The sequence below is a fragment of the Triticum aestivum genome, chromosome 2D, assembly GCF_018294505.1.
Source record: "Triticum aestivum cultivar Chinese Spring chromosome 2D, IWGSC CS RefSeq v2.1, whole genome shotgun sequence".
NCBI lineage: Eukaryota > Viridiplantae > Streptophyta > Magnoliopsida > Poales > Poaceae > Triticum > Triticum aestivum.
In genome coordinates this window covers 521,235,113-521,251,422 of record NC_057799.1, presented here as the reverse complement: position 1 = coordinate 521,251,422, position 16,310 = coordinate 521,235,113, and the positions used below count along the sequence as shown (strand labels likewise).

Genomic DNA, 16,310 nt, shown 5'->3' with positions numbered 1-16,310 from the left:
CATAGGAGGCATCGAGGTATGCTCACGGCACGTCGGCGATGGATGCAGGAGGAAGAAGACTTTAACACCCTCAGGCTTTGTTCGGTTAGCCCCTCCCCCGTCGGGATTGGCGTCCAATCCCCGCCGAACCCCGTGGTTTCGTCCCGACCGGGATTCGACCCCAACATACTTTATGAACGTGTTCGGTTAAGCCCGGCTGGGGCTACACTCCCGTCCAATCCCTCTCAAACCCCGTGGAACTACCCGGGATAAAATCCTCTCCACTCTACCAGTGGAACCAATCCCTCCCGAGCGACGAAACGGTACGCCAGAAAACAATCGAGTCCCCGAGCTCTCTCTCTCTCTCTCCCCTGCGATTTAGCGGCGGCGGTGCGGCCATCCGGAGGCGACGATGGCGGCATACTTCCCCACTCCTTCCTCCTCTCCCATCTGGTGAGCTTCTCCTCCTCTTCCTTCCCCTCTACTTCTCCCACAGCTTCTAGGGTTCATGAGTTTGACCTGAGGTTGACCAGCGGCAACGATTCATAGATGTGGATTAGAAAGGGAATAACCGAACAGGTTATGTATACAGGGATTCATGTGGACGGAGAATAGAAGGGTTTGGGTGACAAGTCGGGGATCACCCAATCCCTCGGAGGTTAGAAACCACTCATGGAATCGCCCCACTTCAACCGAACAAAGCCTCAAGGGTTTCATTGTAATCTTATTTTCTGTATTAATCTGTTTGTAAGGTCTTGTGAATCCTAATATATAGCCCTAACCCTTTTTGAAAAGAAAAAGAAAGACACCACTTGCACTTTCGCCCTGTTTTATATATAAAGCAACGACCATTATACACATTATTTATACAACACGACGCCCCCACACACCCGAGGACCACTAGCTCGATACTGAATTGCGATTTTTCAAATGCAGAATATGAGAAGCATTTGTCTACCTGATGCCGAATTGATGTTCTCAGGTAGTTGACGCAATAGCAACTGCAATTTGCAGGCCACTGATTGATCACGCAGCAGTTGCACCAATTCTCTGAGCCTGAAAATAATAATTATTTCTTCTTTTATAGCTTCAAAAAAGAATATTTATTTGTTCAAACGTTAAACACAAGCGGATAAACAAACAACGAAACAACACAGCGCCGCAGCAGCGGCAAGCTAGGCAACAAACAGGCTAAACAGCAAGCCAGCCCGCTCCTCCTCGCTGTCACGCCGGGCCACCACCCGCCGTCCTCGTCACCCGTCGTCCTTCCAGAACCGCCGGTTGGCCCTATAAGACTCTTCACTCCCAGTGCGGCCCTCACCACAAGCTCACAGAAGCCATCTTGCTCCGTTCCAGCTCAGGCGAGCAGCGACCACCTTCCGGCGAGGGCAGTGGGCAGCAGCGATGGAGGGCAAGGAGGAGGACGTGCGGCTCGGGGCGAACAAGTACTCGGAGCGTCAGCCCATCGGCACGGCGGCGCAGGGGTCCGAGGACAAGGACTACAAGGAGCCCCCGCCGGCGCCGCTTTTCGAGCCCGGCGAGCTCAAGTCCTGGTCCTTCTACCGCGCCGGCATCGCCGAGTTCATGGCCACCTTCCTCTTCCTCTACGTCACCATCCTCACCGTGATGGGGTACAGCGGCGCCGCCTCCAAGTGCGCCACCGTCGGCATCCAGGGCATCGCCTGGTCCTTCGGCGGCATGATCTTCGCCCTCGTCTACTGCACCGCCGGCATCTCCGGTACCGCTTCTTCCTTGCTCTCTGCTTCTTTCTTGTAGCTTCCTACAGTATGTGGTGCTAACTGGTAAGGGATGGGTGGATGCAGGCGGGCACATCAACCCGGCGGTGACCTTCGGGCTGTTCCTGGCGAGGAAGCTGTCGCTGACCCGGGCGGTGTTCTACATCATCATGCAGTGCCTGGGCGCCATCTGCGGCGCCGGCGTGGTGAAGGGGTTCCAGCAGGGCCTGTACATGGGCAACGGCGGCGGCGCCAACGTGGTGGCGCCCGGCTACACCAAGGGCTCCGGCCTCGGCGCCGAGATCATCGGCACCTTCGTCCTCGTCTACACCGTCTTCTCCGCCACCGACGCCAAGAGGAACGCCAGGGACTCCCACGTTCCCGTGAGTACCATCCCATCACCGCCGCTCTGCTCTTCCCCATGTTGAATTTCCTTACTGTGCTTACTTAAAACTTAATGGTGTGTGGAACGTCGACAGATCCTCGCCCCGCTGCCAATCGGGTTCGCCGTGTTCCTGGTCCACCTGGCCACCATCCCCATCACCGGCACCGGCATCAACCCGGCGAGGAGCCTCGGCGCGGCCATCATCTACAACAGGGAGCACGCCTGGTCAGACCACGTGAGTGAACTAAAACCGAAACTGAAACCTAACACCCCTCCTTTCCTTTGTTCTGAACTTGAAAGCATGGCACTTGCTTGTTTTCTGCAGCAGTAGTAACTGCAGGCATGTGGTGGCAGTAGTATTCAGTAACTTAAAGCTGATGCCGACGCATAGCTACTCTCTATTGCACACCTAATTACCCGATGTAAATTGGGAAGTTTATCAGTCTGGTGAACTGATGTGATAGTAGCTGCAATAATTGAGCAGTTGTAGCTGATGATAGTAGTGTATCATCTGCTGGTTATTCAAATATGGGAAGTCTACCCTGATCTCAAGGGAAATGCCGAGAGACTTGCCTCGGCGTAGCACGCAACCACTGCCTTCTGGTAGTAGGACAGTGACTTGAGTGTCCATTTAGTAGATTATTATCTGGGAAATTGTTTGGCATTGCTGTGCTTATAGTAGTAATAAGGGCTAACATATCCACCAAATTTTCGCGTTTGCAGTGGATCTTCTGGGTCGGCCCCTTCATCGGCGCCGCGCTCGCCGCCGTCTACCACCAGGTGGTCATCAGAGCGATCCCGTTCAAGACCAAGTCCTAAGCTGCTGTTCTTCCTGCTACAAAGAAGATGCCAACCCAACCCGAAGAGCAAAGCTGCGTGTTCTGAATTTCTGATGGGGCGGCTATCTCTTCCCGTCGTCCGTGTTACTACCGTGGAATTCCAATTTGTCTTCCAAGTTTGATGTACTACTAGTCTTGCTCTGTATTCACCTGAACCGGAACCCAGACTTGTATGTAATCTCATCAGTACTCAGTTGTGTGTGCAAATCCAATCAATCAAGTTTATTCATGTGTGCACCCCCGTATTTCTGCCATTCACCACGAGTAAAGAGAAGTTTCTGTTCATTCGAGCCGTTGCTCAGCTGCGTGCTACGCCATGCATGCAGCCTATACTACTCCCTCCGTTCCTAAATATAGGTCTTTCTAATGATTTCATTAAGGGACTACATACGGAGCAAAATGAGTGAATCTACACTCTTATATATGTCTATATACATCCGTATGTGATAGTCCATTTGAAATCTTTAAAAGACTTATATTTAGAAACGGGTATGTCTATATACATCCGTATGTGATAGTCCATTTGAATTCTCTAAAAGACTTATATTTAGAAAATGGAGGGAGTACCTGTCAGGCCGTGCTGAAGCAATGGCAGGCCCTTGGTCACAGGCTAGAGTGATGGGGGCAAAGGACAATGATGAGCGGAGCCACCGCCGGTTGGCAACTAGCGGCGTGGGGCGTGGCGTGGCTGCCGCTCTGGTCCTGTAGCAAGTAGAGTGGTAACGCTACACTGCAAGCAGACAAGCTGTACACCGTGGCAGGCGCCGTGCTCTGGCCGCTTATTTCTCTGCCGTCTAGCCGCGAACGGCACACAACGGGTTGCCAACCGGTGCAAGCAAGTGGAAGATGCGGGTACACGAAGCAAAGGACAATGAATGCGAGGAAAACGTACAGGCAAGGGTGGTGAATTGTCTCAGAACGACCTGGTAGCCACCGCGCCAGCTCGAAATGGGGCACACGCTGTCGGGCCGATCTGGGAGCTGGAGCAGCGGTAGATCGCCAGGACGGACTTTGTTACCGTGGAAAGGAGGGCAACTGGACACATGCATAGTTGCATACTGCCAAACTGGGCTGACTAGGAGCACACCGAATCCTGGCGACAAGCAGACGCGACGATGCAAACACCCAACCTTTATGCCCAGCGCACCACCTTTCGCACGGCATACGGGTGAATTGATGCGGTTGGTGTGGCTCACTACATGGCAACATGCTGGCAGAATGCATATGGAACTTGGAGGAATACATACGGCTACCGTCAGTAACGCAGACAAGTTGTATATATACCGATTCAATATGAACAACTGGGATGGTACATCTGAATGAGAAATTATACATATCGGGAGAGCTAATTTAATTAGGGACCATGCTCTTTGTACGAGTTTCCATGGTAACTTGCAGCCGTCGCTTCACAACCTCGGGTAGCTGTTAAAAGAATTTGGCTCAACTGTTTCTCCTGTGCAAAATATTGGTTGGCTTTTACTTGAGATTACTTCTGTACAAATGGCATCAGGACGCCAAGAAGGGCAATTAACATGTAGAGGCAGGGAGGTGGCCAACTGCTCTGGCTTCTTCAGTCTCCTAGTATACAGTTGTCATTTCGACGCATGTTGTTAGCACGCCAGTAGTAGTATGCAACATCCAGTTGTTCCGCCTAACAGGGATGGATGGATGGGCTGCGATATACAGAGCAAAATTAGCAAGAACTATGGTCAAGACAAGCTTCATGTCCCGAAATCAAGTGTGATGCTTGAAAAAGTAAAGGCTCAAGTGTGGATTTTCCAGTTCATATATTTACGGATGCACATGACTTACCACATAACTCTGGCAAACGATGGGGCACTAAAACAAGTCATTAATCAGTAGGGGCTGGCATCATAAGTAAGAATATTAGAGAGGAAATTGTGTATTTGTGTCTTTATCATGCATTAAAATCCTAACTCTATAGTTGTACAAGCTCAGGAGAACATTTTGAGCCATGTTCAGTTAGCCGCTCACACAACATTGAAGGTGCAAAAGATCCTAGTTTCATGTAACTGAACGCAGGCGATAAACTAAAAACTGTAAGATTGTGACATACCTTTGTCTATCTGTGGGGATGACAACAAAGACTCCATCCATCTACAGTTGTTAGCTTCAAAATAAATCAATGATATTTCCCATAGTCATATTATGATACTCCCTCCGTCCCAAAATACTTGTCGGAGAAATGGATAGAAATAGATGTATCTACAACTAAAATACATCTAGATACATCCATTTGTCCGACAAGTATTTCCGGACGGAGGGAGTACAATTCAAGCCACTGACTGGCCAAAGCAGCTGAAAACCACTTAGTTACCCTGCCAAGCTCCAAAAAAATTCACTTGGCCTATCCTTGATAGTTAGTTATCACGCTTGAGTCCATGGTGGGGAGAACCAGTTGTTAAGTCTAGTGAAGGATTTGGCTTCACATGATCCACCAAGGCAGGACGAGTGAAATGTTCAGAAGGGGACAGTCTATCACGCAAATCAAAAACGTTTCCAAGCCTCTTTCCAAATTGAGGACTCAGAATGTTAGCTTCAGATACTATCCTCTCCTGAACCCCCTGTGAGACTTGATGCACTCGACCAAACTGCCCAAGGTTACGGTCTGTAGGCCGGTTGGGGAAGTGATCATCTGGGCCTCTTGATGCGATTGCAAATCCTTCATTGCTGTAGGTTGGTTGCTTTGAATGATTAAAGGGAATAGCACCATTGCCACCAGACAGGGGAGTAGAAGCGCCTGAAAGGGTTCTGGGGCTTGAAATTGGAGATGGCGACATTCGGCCATTTGTATGTTGGGGAGACCTTGACCTTAGCAGAGGACTTCCACATGGAGAAACTGGACAGGATATATTGCTCCGTATATGGATATCGCTGCAAAGTAAACAACAATATGAGGTTCCATGCAAAAGATAAACAAAGTTCACCAGAAATCAATTTCCTAGTAAGCATGAGGTTAGCTGTAGAAAACTGCACTAAAAGGAGGGCACCTAGGCACTAGGCACTCCCCTCCTCTCTGGTAACCTATAGCCTGCTTAATGAATAGTCCACATTTAGGGAAAGCGGATTTTTGGAGGACGGGTGCATTGGAGCACTTTATTTTGAATAGTTCAAAAATTACATTTTAAAGTTACAAAATTTTCCGAAAACAATCTACATGTTCATATGGATGTATACTACATATGTGTACATTTTGGTGATGAAATAAGTAAGCATGTAAGCTACACAAAATGTCAAAATGGTGATTTCTAAATAGTGAACAGTATATGCCCTGTTCATCTTTCCAAAATCGCAATTGTCATTTTTGTGTGGCTAGCATGGTTACTTATTTCATCACATAAATTTGCACATGTGTAGTGTACATCCATATGAACATGTAAAACTTTTTCCAGGTTTTTTTAATCAAAATACCATTTTGGAACTATTCAAAATATAGCGCTCACTGGAGCACGTGCACCAAAGTGGGTTTTTGACATTTAGGGTGCGACCCTGTCACCTATAGCCTTTTAGGATATTGGCAGTAGAAAACTGTATGATGTCTGGTGGTACAAAGAAGTTCCAGGTAGGATGGCTTTAATTTGCATAGCTAACGCTTTAGTTATGGGTTACTGGCTTACTGCAAAAACGTTTGGACGACAGTGTGTGTTTCTGAAGTAAATAAGCAGAACTTGGGAAATGTTGTACCTATGCTTCGAGGAATATTTTGCACCCCTTCTCTGGTAACCTATAGCCTTTTAGGATATAGGCAGTAGAAAACTGTATGATGTCTGGTGGTACAAAGAAGTTCCAGGTAGGATGGCTTTAATTTGCATAGCTAACGCTTTAGTTATGGGTTACTAGCTTACTGCAAAAACGTTTGGACGACAGTGTGTGTTTCTGAAGTAAATAAGCAGAACTTGGGAAATGTTGTACCTATGCTTCGAAGAATATTTTGCACCCCTTCTCTGGTAAATTGTCTGACCCTCCAATCCCAATGACGAGATATTTGTTGTATGTCCAGCCACCTAAAAGATCAGTAGAAGCCTAGCAAAGTGAGAAGACCACGAGAATGACAAAAGAAGACACCGAGTCATCCCTGATATGTCAGTTACAAAGAAGTATTGTTACCTTAGAATTCGGTCTACAAGATATCACGGGCAAATGTTCCAAAGGATCAGACATAACGGATTTCTCAAGTCGGACTTTATATTGTATGAACGGGTGTTGCAAAAGCTCCATTGCTGTCGGCCGTTGAGAAGGATCACGTTGCAGACACTTTCTGATGAAGTCCTTGCACTGCTCTGATAGGTGATCTGGTATTGGTGGAAGTTCCTTGCTATTTCCAATCTTGAACATTGCAGCAATCTGTTGGTGAGAAAAGCAGGGAAATATTTGATGATTACTTACTTATCATGACCAACCAAAAATGGAAGCCCTTATCATCTCAATGTTCCATAAAACTGCATGCAAGTAAATGTGTTTTTGGAGTTTCCACATCAAGACAGTCATAAGTTCTTAAACAACCAAGGAACTCTTTGCCTATCTCCTAGTATCAGTGTAACAGAAACGGGTAGCTGGTTCACTTGTGTTGGTAACTGGCAGAGTTTCAGGAAGGAAGCAGTCTGCAGCAATTTTCCATGTTTTATATATAATTTTACAGAAATGGCCTGTTATCTGGCAGAAGGTGCGAAAACCAGACAATATGTGCAGGAAATGGTTAACATACTACACCTGTCACAGTACTAGTATTTGGTAGTTTATTTGAGAAAGGTTATTTCACTGACATGTATGCACATCACTCCAGACAGCTTGCTCATTCTAAGGTAAATTGAAAATATGCTTCAAGGACACGGTCAAATTCAAAAAATCCAAAATAGCAGTCATCCGAAACAAATAGCAGGAAGCAGAAAGTCAATCTTAAGCTGAACTCATAGTTTAATCGACTTGAAAGGTATTTTTGAAGTTTAACAGCATGTGTGGAACACAGATGAAGTAAGAAATGCAGCTTGGACACACATTGGCCATCTGATATTATAGAACAAATCAGTGGCAAATCTAGAAAATAATGGAGGGGGGGCTGGGCTGCCTGGGTCATGCAAATATGTGTTGGATTGGGCCTGCAAGTAGCTGGGCTGGGCCTTAAAACTAGTAGTAAATACAAATTTTACAGCACTGGAGGGGGGGCTTGAGCCTGTTAAAGCCCCCCTAGTAGATTCGCCCCTGGAACAAATATAAAGTGCATCTTTGTGGTAGAATACTGACCCCTTCGTACTGGCTCCATGGGGGTTTTGCGGTAGCCATCTCCAGGACAGTGCATCCTAAACTCCATATGTCAACCGCAAGATTGCAACCACCATTCGAACTCTTTATAACCTGCATGTGCGTTAAGTATAAATTTGTAACCAAAAGAAAATAAGATACACATCGAACTGAAATGAAAATATACAAAGTAATGTAGGAGCATAATATTTTCAAGAGTACCTCTGGAGCCATCCAATATGGACTACCCTTAAATGAGAAAGGACATTGCTGCCCATTGATCTGACAGAAGGTACCCCAAAAGGTGAACAATAAGACACAGTTAATACAACATAATTAGTAAAATACATTTATTACCGTATAAGAGAGGCCATTTGTGACCAGACAACTTACATGTTTAGCCATTCCAAAGTCTGCAAGCTTAACACGACCGCTAGGATCTACTAGTATGTTTGCACCTTTGATATCCCTGCATGTTGTGTAAGCATGACTTCAGTACACCAGAATTCCATATATATGCAACCAAAACAAACTGAATGCTACCTATGGACTGTATTCTTCGCATGCAAATAAGCTAAGCCTGAGAGTATCTGCTGAGTGTAGCTGCGTATTGCTGGTTCACCAAGCTGTCCATACTCTTGTAGAAGTTTATGGATAGATCCACCAGACACAAACTCCAAGTATATATACAGTTTGTCATCAACCTGTTTTCGGCATAAATAATGTATAAAGTCATGCCCAAAAATGAAACGTGTCGCATAAAGTAGCCTTCAATGAAATCCCAAGAAGCTATCATAAACTCTCTTGCCACCCATGAAAAAGGGAGAAAGGTACAAACATGATAACAACACAGTTACAGGTATAATCCTCTGAACTTACAGGGAAAGATAGCAGCCCAACCAGAAATCAAAGAATACCAAGTAAATAACAATTGAAGGCAACAGTTTATACCGTTTCTGTGCCATAGTATCGTACGATATTTGGGTGTTGTAAGCGGCTCAAGAGCGATATTTCCTGAGAAAGAAAAGAATAAATGAAATACTGAATGGAAAATAATAATAAAATAAACTGATCCTTTTGCTGCTGTGGTAGTGACATAGTATAGGTGGAAGCACATTTTAAAAACCATACCTGCCCCAACTGCTTTGCACTTTCCTTTGATTTAGGATCATCCGAGAATAGGGTCACCTCTTTCATAGCACACATTTCACCGCTATCACTGGTATAGATAGTGAAACCAAAACAGGGGGAAAGGACTGTGAGGAATCAAGACATGATTTGAAAATAATCAAACGGTCATCATATAGTACTAGCAAGGAAACTATGTGATGCCACTGAATAAAAAAAGACATACAACATGTTTCTGAGGCTAGTTGATTTATTAAGGTGGGGCGTTGCTTGGAGTATCTATGAAATTCATTGTAGATCGAGGTGTTTCTGCAAAACAGACTTAAGTGGGTGGTGAGCGATTCCATTTTAATCTTAGGCGTTGGTAGCAAATTGGACCGTTGGTACTTGGTACAACCCTAAGTTGAAAGGACCATCGCCCACCAACTGGTTTCTTTATAGCAGTAGAGATGAAGATTTAAGCCGCATAAACTATATAATTGTCACAATTGTGTTCAGTAACCCAAAAAGGATATTAACTTCTCTTATCCTTACCATATCATGCTTTAACACGCCAGTGACTTATGAGTCTGAATGCAAGCGAGTCTACCATTAACATAAGATATCAATATCATCTGCTCTTCTGCAAACGGTAACTTTCAGTGCTAGGGATGTCCAATCCTAAGAATCATATCCACTAGGCGCGGACTTTATGCAAGTTAGATATGGTCATGATTTGAATGAATTTTATTTACTACTACCTCCGTTCCTTTAAGGTGGGCATTGAGTTTTATTTGCCAAAATTCCCTGAAAGAAGTGGACTAATTTTGCGTTAAACCTGCCAAAAATACCCCCAAGTCACACGCCCGTGCATTGACACGCCAAATTAAATAAGCTGCGGCTGAATTCTCCGGCTTCTGTGCCAGCCTTTATTGCGGTTTGTTTCTCTCATAGTAAATCCCGCATGCATGCATAAATGGAAAATTCCATGGTCTTGCATGTGCCAAACGAAGCAAATGCGCTCACATTGGCTGACACATTCTGTTTGCAAAGCGCGTGGTGGGTGAGCATGCGCGGAGCAGCCAGTGCAAGGGCGTGAGGGAACCAAGTAACTGTGGCATGGCTAGAGAGACGATTAAGGGTGTTCGTGTTGTGGGCTAATAACTGCTCAAACGTGTGCTTTACCAGGGGTAAAAGGGTCCAAAAAACTGCTTCTCCCAAGCCCTCCTTGATCTTAGCGGAACAAATGTCATGCCCTCCTTTGACAAACAGAAGTAGTAGTTTTTAGCTCCTCGCTAGAAACAGTGCATGTCACACCATATATGTAAACGCCCTAGACATCTAGTCTTAAAAGTGAAAAGATAGCAAGCTGCTACAGTGACTGTCACATAAAATATGACTATACCTCTGAAATAACAATAAAGTTGTACGAGACAATATGAAATAAAACAAGATATTATGAGAGTCCATACACACGAAAAACTTGCTGAAAATCAAGATAACCAGAATAGAACAAGTTACGCAAGCACCTCAGAAAAACTCTTAAGCATGCTTAAAGTATATGTACAGTAAGTCATACAATGAAATTTTGAAGTTCCATATGTAGGAAAACATATACCTGTTAAAGCCAACATATACATGGCCAAATGTCCCACGACCAATCAGCTTCCCCTTCTTCCATCGTGATCCAGGACTTGGTGGATTCTCTGTTCGGCCAGGACTACGAGGCGCTGAAATAGGACTAGCTGGCGTGGACTTGTTTGGAAAAAATGAACTATTAGAGATGCTCAGTGGTGGAAGAGGCAATCTGTGGGTTTGCTTCTTCTTCCCACCATCATTCCGACCTGTCGGAGATTCAGGTGCCATCCCTCCAGACCTCGGATGCAATGGAGAAACACTTCCACTGTGCACCCTGGAACTAGGGCCAGGACTTGTCATTCTTGGGCTAGGAATCGGTGAACACTCTGGACTACCTCTGCTGGGCTGCCAGAAAAGCTGGGCTAGCATATCACCACCCACAGAGTTATGGCCAGATGTTTGCCCTGAACCTGGACTGGAGCACTGACCAGAGCCAAGGAAAGTAACATCTGTATGAGGCTTCACTGCCCAAAAGGCTGAAGTTGGAATATGGTCCGGACATATTCTTCTCGGACTTCTAGAAGGACTTGACATCAAACTATTCGGAGCACTCTCCAAGACTACCGGCCGAGGATTTTGTGGATTAGGTTGGTGATTGTCAGCTGCAATACCTCTCGGTGATGTGGACAATGTATGGTTACTGAGGAATTGATTAGCTGTCTTTGCCATCTCCTTGGTATTCTTGGTGGTGATAGCACCAGGACGCTCTTTGCGCACATTACTTCAGGGTTCAAGCAGAATAAAAATATATGTAAGAGCAAGTTTGAACGAAGAGGCACAAAATTAATGCACTACAATAAGGAGCATACCTTGACTTGCTCTTGGAAGTAGTATTTGTTGTGTTTTCAGCATCATTTCCAACAGGGCTCGGAAGCTGAGAATCTCCATGGTCATCACTATCAACAGAGCAGTTGCTAGAGAGGGAAGCAGTCACTATTTCTGACCTTCTCTGAGGCCTGTTAGGTTTAGGAAGTGGCAGAAGCAGTGGTGGTTTGCCACGTTTTTCTAATATGGGCCTTGATTCAGTGACATCAGAAGCAGTACGTGTCACTGCAGGACATGATCCAGGAACAGGAAGTGGTTGGGGATGTAGCCTATCAGCTGAAAAGCTTTGACAGCGAGAAACTTCTTTTGAGGGTGAAGTTGCGCGCGATACTGTGGTAGACTGGCAGACCTTTTCAACAGTTGTATCATCGCCACGTCTATACCTCCGTTTTGATTTTGTGCTTCCTTTTTGCTCATTTGGACTTATAAACCGATGAAATGTATCCATGAGGTTCTCTTTGGTGGTTTTCTTTGCATCTTTGGAGGAAGACTTCCCCCACCATGATGGCATATCGAATATGGAAGGATCTGTGGTATATCTAACCAGCAGCGCACTCACCACAATGTTACCAAAACTGATCGATTACCATATTCTGCCAGTCAGATGAGAGCATAAGCACGGGCTTTTCTCGTTATGGCATGCAACACCCTGGACTTTCCCGATGGACCGACAATGGAACGATATCTGCAAAACCAAGAGCCCAAGATGGAGTAAGATTCCAGCTAGCACTTTCTTCCACTTCCATACACATTAAAGTCTAACACATATCCAGATATTAAGAAACCAGCAATTCAGTTCGAAACAGTATTAACCATGTGCCAATAGCAGACCCTGGGGCAAGTGAAGGATGAAAAAAAAAGTGTCAAGATAAAAAATATGTTGTATTTCATTCAGGTTCTCCTAGGTTGGCTTGCGTGATTCAACAGCAGAACAAGAATATGGTGAGCTACAGCATCATGTGCGTTTGGTTTTCATTTACTTCGGACCAACCAAATTCCTAATTGGTTGCCATCATCGGACGGACACTTGCTCAAGCATGTGACCTCATCTGCCATGAATACCCCGCTCGAAGTGGAACAAGAGTGAGTGCGCACGCTTCGATCGATCGATCGGCAGAATGCTACTATATGGAAAGCGGGGGAAACACGGGTTCCCACTTCGCTTAGGTGAGAAGCTGTCGGGGCGACAACCGACAGTTTAGGGGCGGATCTAGATGGCGCGCACCGGCACGCCCGGAAATCGCGGAGGCTCGGCGGGGCTCAGCTAATCACTGGGCGGAAACAAGCTCGTACCTCGGAGACCGGCGGCCGGGGACCGCGGACGGGGCGGAGGCAGCAGGAACGCGACGCCCCTACGAGCGAAAGGGGGGGACGGCGGCGACGCGTCGTGAGGGGCCGGGGGTGCTTGCAGGAGGTGGCACGGGACGGAGGCGTCGGTGGCGAGGCACGGCGCGACGGCGGCCGTGGGGCGGGCCGACGGCGAGGGGAGATTCCGAGCTGCTGCGGTGGGGGAGGCGGGTTGGTAGGTCGGGTCGGGTCAGCAGGAGGAGGGAGCAAGAGGGAACAAAGGCAAGGGAAAGAGATGGACGATGCTTCTCTCTTCTAGGAGTATTTTTTTTTTCCGGCTCCGCACCCAGCACTGGCACACTTGAAGGGGCAGAGGACAAGTCCACCCTTCAGTCGAACGTTGCGACGCCCCGTGTACGTCGGAGTACGTACGACCACGAGACGGTCAGTCTAGCAGCACACACAGCACTGGCAACTGGAAGGAGGCGAAGCCAGAACTGAACTGGAGTCTCCGGTTTCTCACTCGCTGGCAAAGCGGCAACCGCCGAGCGATCGGCGCGGCGTGCCTGCCGGGATCTCTGCTGGAGGCGATCCCCTCTGCCTTCCAACTGCGAACTGCAAGGCTACTCGCTCGTCCGGGGAGCTTGGTGTTGAACGGAGTTGGGGTCTTAGTTGACCCGTGGCTTGGGGAATGATTTTAATTCGAGGTGAGTTGTTGCAGTGGCTGCTAATTTGCTAATCAATCGGGCACTCTAAACTGCTCTGCCCCGTTAGGACGTGATTGCTTGGCATGGCGCACTTGACGTAAAATGAACGTGTTCTCGGTGAAATCCGCGTACCGTGTCGAGTGGAGGTGGGCGTCTTTTCGGTGAAATCTGCATATCATACGGACTGGAACTATCCGTTAGGAAAAAGACGTAGAAGACCGAATGGGGAAGGTCGGTCGTGCATCAACCCGGTCTGGAAAAATGTGTATGGAATATAGGAATTTCTCGGAAGGCATAGACCACTGCATCGCAGTTGTGCATGGCATATATTATTGAAAGACAGCAAACAGAAATATGTGTACTCATGTCATATTGTCTAGTGTGTATTTGAGTATGGCAAGAGTTGGATCTGGTGTGAAATGTTCCTATAGCTCCCTTGGTTGATCGTGTTTGGCGTTCAAAATTGTACTCACATAACTGATTTGATCAAGTCAGATACGGGTATCAGAGATGTACATTATTGGGAGTTGGCACCTATGATGAAAAGTAATAGGTCAATTTCATATCAAGCCTATGCATGTCCCTTTGTGTTCAACAACCTCAAGAAAGAGCAAACTCAGAGCCAAGGGAAGATCCTCGATAGCTAGAAGAGATCAATTGTATAAGCCACCGTGGGGCACGATGAAGATCAATGTAGATGTTATGTTCAGCGGGTAATGTAAATCGTGTGACACGTGTGGTGACTCATGGTTTACTCCGGAATCCTTTAACACTCCTTGTAGCAGTTTATCATCCTACCTTAATGCCCTTAAAGTTGCAACATAAGAAAGAGATCCTTCCTAATCCAGACTATGGTGGATGACAAGAGAGAGAGAGAGAGAGAAAGAGAGAGAGAGAGAGAGAGAGAGAGAGAGAGAGAGAGAGAGAGAGAGAGGGACGAAGTCAGTGATGGGGAGGGGGAATCGACCACAACTGCCCATAAAACCTAGTGACCACCTCATCATCTCCCACCCAACATGAAGATGTATTCACATAAATCGTTTCTCGGGGACCACACAAATGTACGGTGAGGATTGAACCAACAATCTAAAGAGACCAGCGGGTGGGACCGAAGAACGAGCCGGCGGTGGGGAATTTAAAATTTTGGCCATGTCATCTCAGGGGGTACTGATGGTGTCCCAGACTAGAGGGTGCTTGCCACGTCAGCTCCCGACCATGTGGGCGGGGACGAGGACCCCGAAGATTATCAACCAACGCACTACGTTCGTCGGGCCAAGGAGGAGCCAAGATGGAAGATTCCAAAGACTTGGCGCGTACTCCAAGACTTAGAAGTTGTCTTCGTCACGATTACGCTAGCTGTAACCGACATATGTGTAAAACCCAGGCACCCCCGGTATCTATATAGGCCGATGGGTCGGGACCATAAACGACAACTCTCTCTAACACATGATCTCTTGGTAGATCAACCAGTAACTTGTACTCCCTTCAAATCAATACAATCAAAGCATGATGTAGGTTATTATCTCTTCGAGAGAGCCCGAACCTGGGTAAATCATGTGTCCATGTTGTTGGAAATATGCCCTAGAAGCAAAAATATTGTATTATATATTTCCATTTTCATAATTAAGGGTTTTAAATTAATAATAAAAGGCTCTAGTAATTGTTAAGAGGCTTTTATTTGTTATTTAATATCAACAGGCCTTAAAAGGCCAAGTGGTGGAAGGAGAACTGAGCCGCCATGTCCAATAGGGGAGGCGCCCCACTTTTCCAAGTGGGAAGGCCAAATTGGAGTACGGGAAGGAGGAGTCCTCCCCTTTTGGCCGGCACACCAAGGAGAGGTTTCCCTCCTTGTGTGGCAGCCCCTCCTCTTCCTCCAACCTATATATACATACACACACACTAGAGGCTTTGGTACTATTTGGACACACAAGTTTTGGAGCCTCATCTAGTTCTCTAGTTCTAGTTCTAGTTCTGGTTGGTGCTAGTTGATCAATTGGAGCTTGAACTAGATCCTCTAATCCTAATAATTAGAAGTCGGTGGGGTTCTAATCTCCTCCCTCTAATTCTCTGGTGACGATTAGCTCTGGACGGCGAAGCGCTGCCAGATCGTGAAGACTGTATGCTTGCAACCAAGCTAGAGAGGTCGTGCTTTCGGTCTTCCATTCGAGGGATTATTCATGGGCGGTTCACATGATTGTTCATCTATGGTTCGAGGGACTCCAAGTATGCTACACCGACTCATCTTCTTCTGCTGCACTCCAAAGTCAGTAACGATTCTGACAAACCGTTTATGCATCTTCATATTGTTCCTGGTTGATCGTAGGGCGATTTTTTTCCTACTACGTTTTCGAACACATGTTACCATCATGCCAGGACTACCAGCTCAGTACCCCCTACCTAAGATGTGCTGGATTTGACTCCATCACCCCTTTTGTGGAATGGATGAGTCCATTGATCATTTGCGTATGAAATGTTGTCTAGCTAGAATGCTTTCGAACATCATCAAATGTTCCTTTAATATCCTTGATATTCCTCATAATATTGATGC

The 16,310-nt window shown here is 46.4% G+C and overlaps 2 protein-coding genes across 6 annotated transcripts; one reads left to right on the top strand and one right to left on the bottom strand.

Moving 5' to 3' along the window:
- Positions 1–1,181: 1,181 nt before the first annotated feature.
- LOC123054192 (aquaporin PIP1-3/PIP1-4) lies at positions 1,182–3,168 on the top strand. The gene is made up of 4 exons (XM_044477905.1): positions 1,182–1,717; positions 1,803–2,098; positions 2,195–2,335; positions 2,824–3,168. Exons 1-4 carry the CDS (start codon positions 1,384–1,386, stop codon positions 2,917–2,919), a joined length of 867 nt encoding a protein of 288 aa, XP_044333840.1. The 5' UTR covers positions 1,182–1,383; the 3' UTR covers positions 2,920–3,168.
- A 1,021-nt stretch (positions 3,169–4,189) lies between these two features.
- LOC123054191 (mitogen-activated protein kinase kinase kinase YODA) lies at positions 4,190–13,387 on the bottom strand. 5 transcript variants are annotated; one of them, XR_006426075.1, is made up of 14 exons: positions 13,062–13,387; positions 11,753–12,453; positions 10,924–11,664; positions 9,330–9,417; positions 9,150–9,212; positions 8,742–8,902; positions 8,592–8,667; positions 8,421–8,480; positions 8,202–8,312; positions 7,068–7,304; positions 6,873–6,964; positions 5,017–5,834; positions 4,752–4,805; positions 4,190–4,612 (listed from the first exon to the last, which is right to left on the bottom strand). XR_006426075.1 is itself a non-coding variant. In XM_044477904.1 (12 exons), exons 2-12 carry the CDS (start codon positions 12,277–12,279, stop codon positions 5,321–5,323), a joined length of 2,670 nt encoding a protein of 889 aa, XP_044333839.1. In that variant the 5' UTR covers positions 12,280–12,453; positions 13,062–13,387; the 3' UTR covers positions 4,190–5,320. The 5 variants fall into 5 exon arrangements, 1 of the variants encoding a protein (XP_044333839.1); XR_006426073.1 differs by having other exon boundaries at positions 4,752–5,834; XR_006426074.1 differs by having other exon boundaries at positions 4,190–4,805.
- Between the last annotated feature and the right edge of the window lie 2,923 nt (positions 13,388–16,310).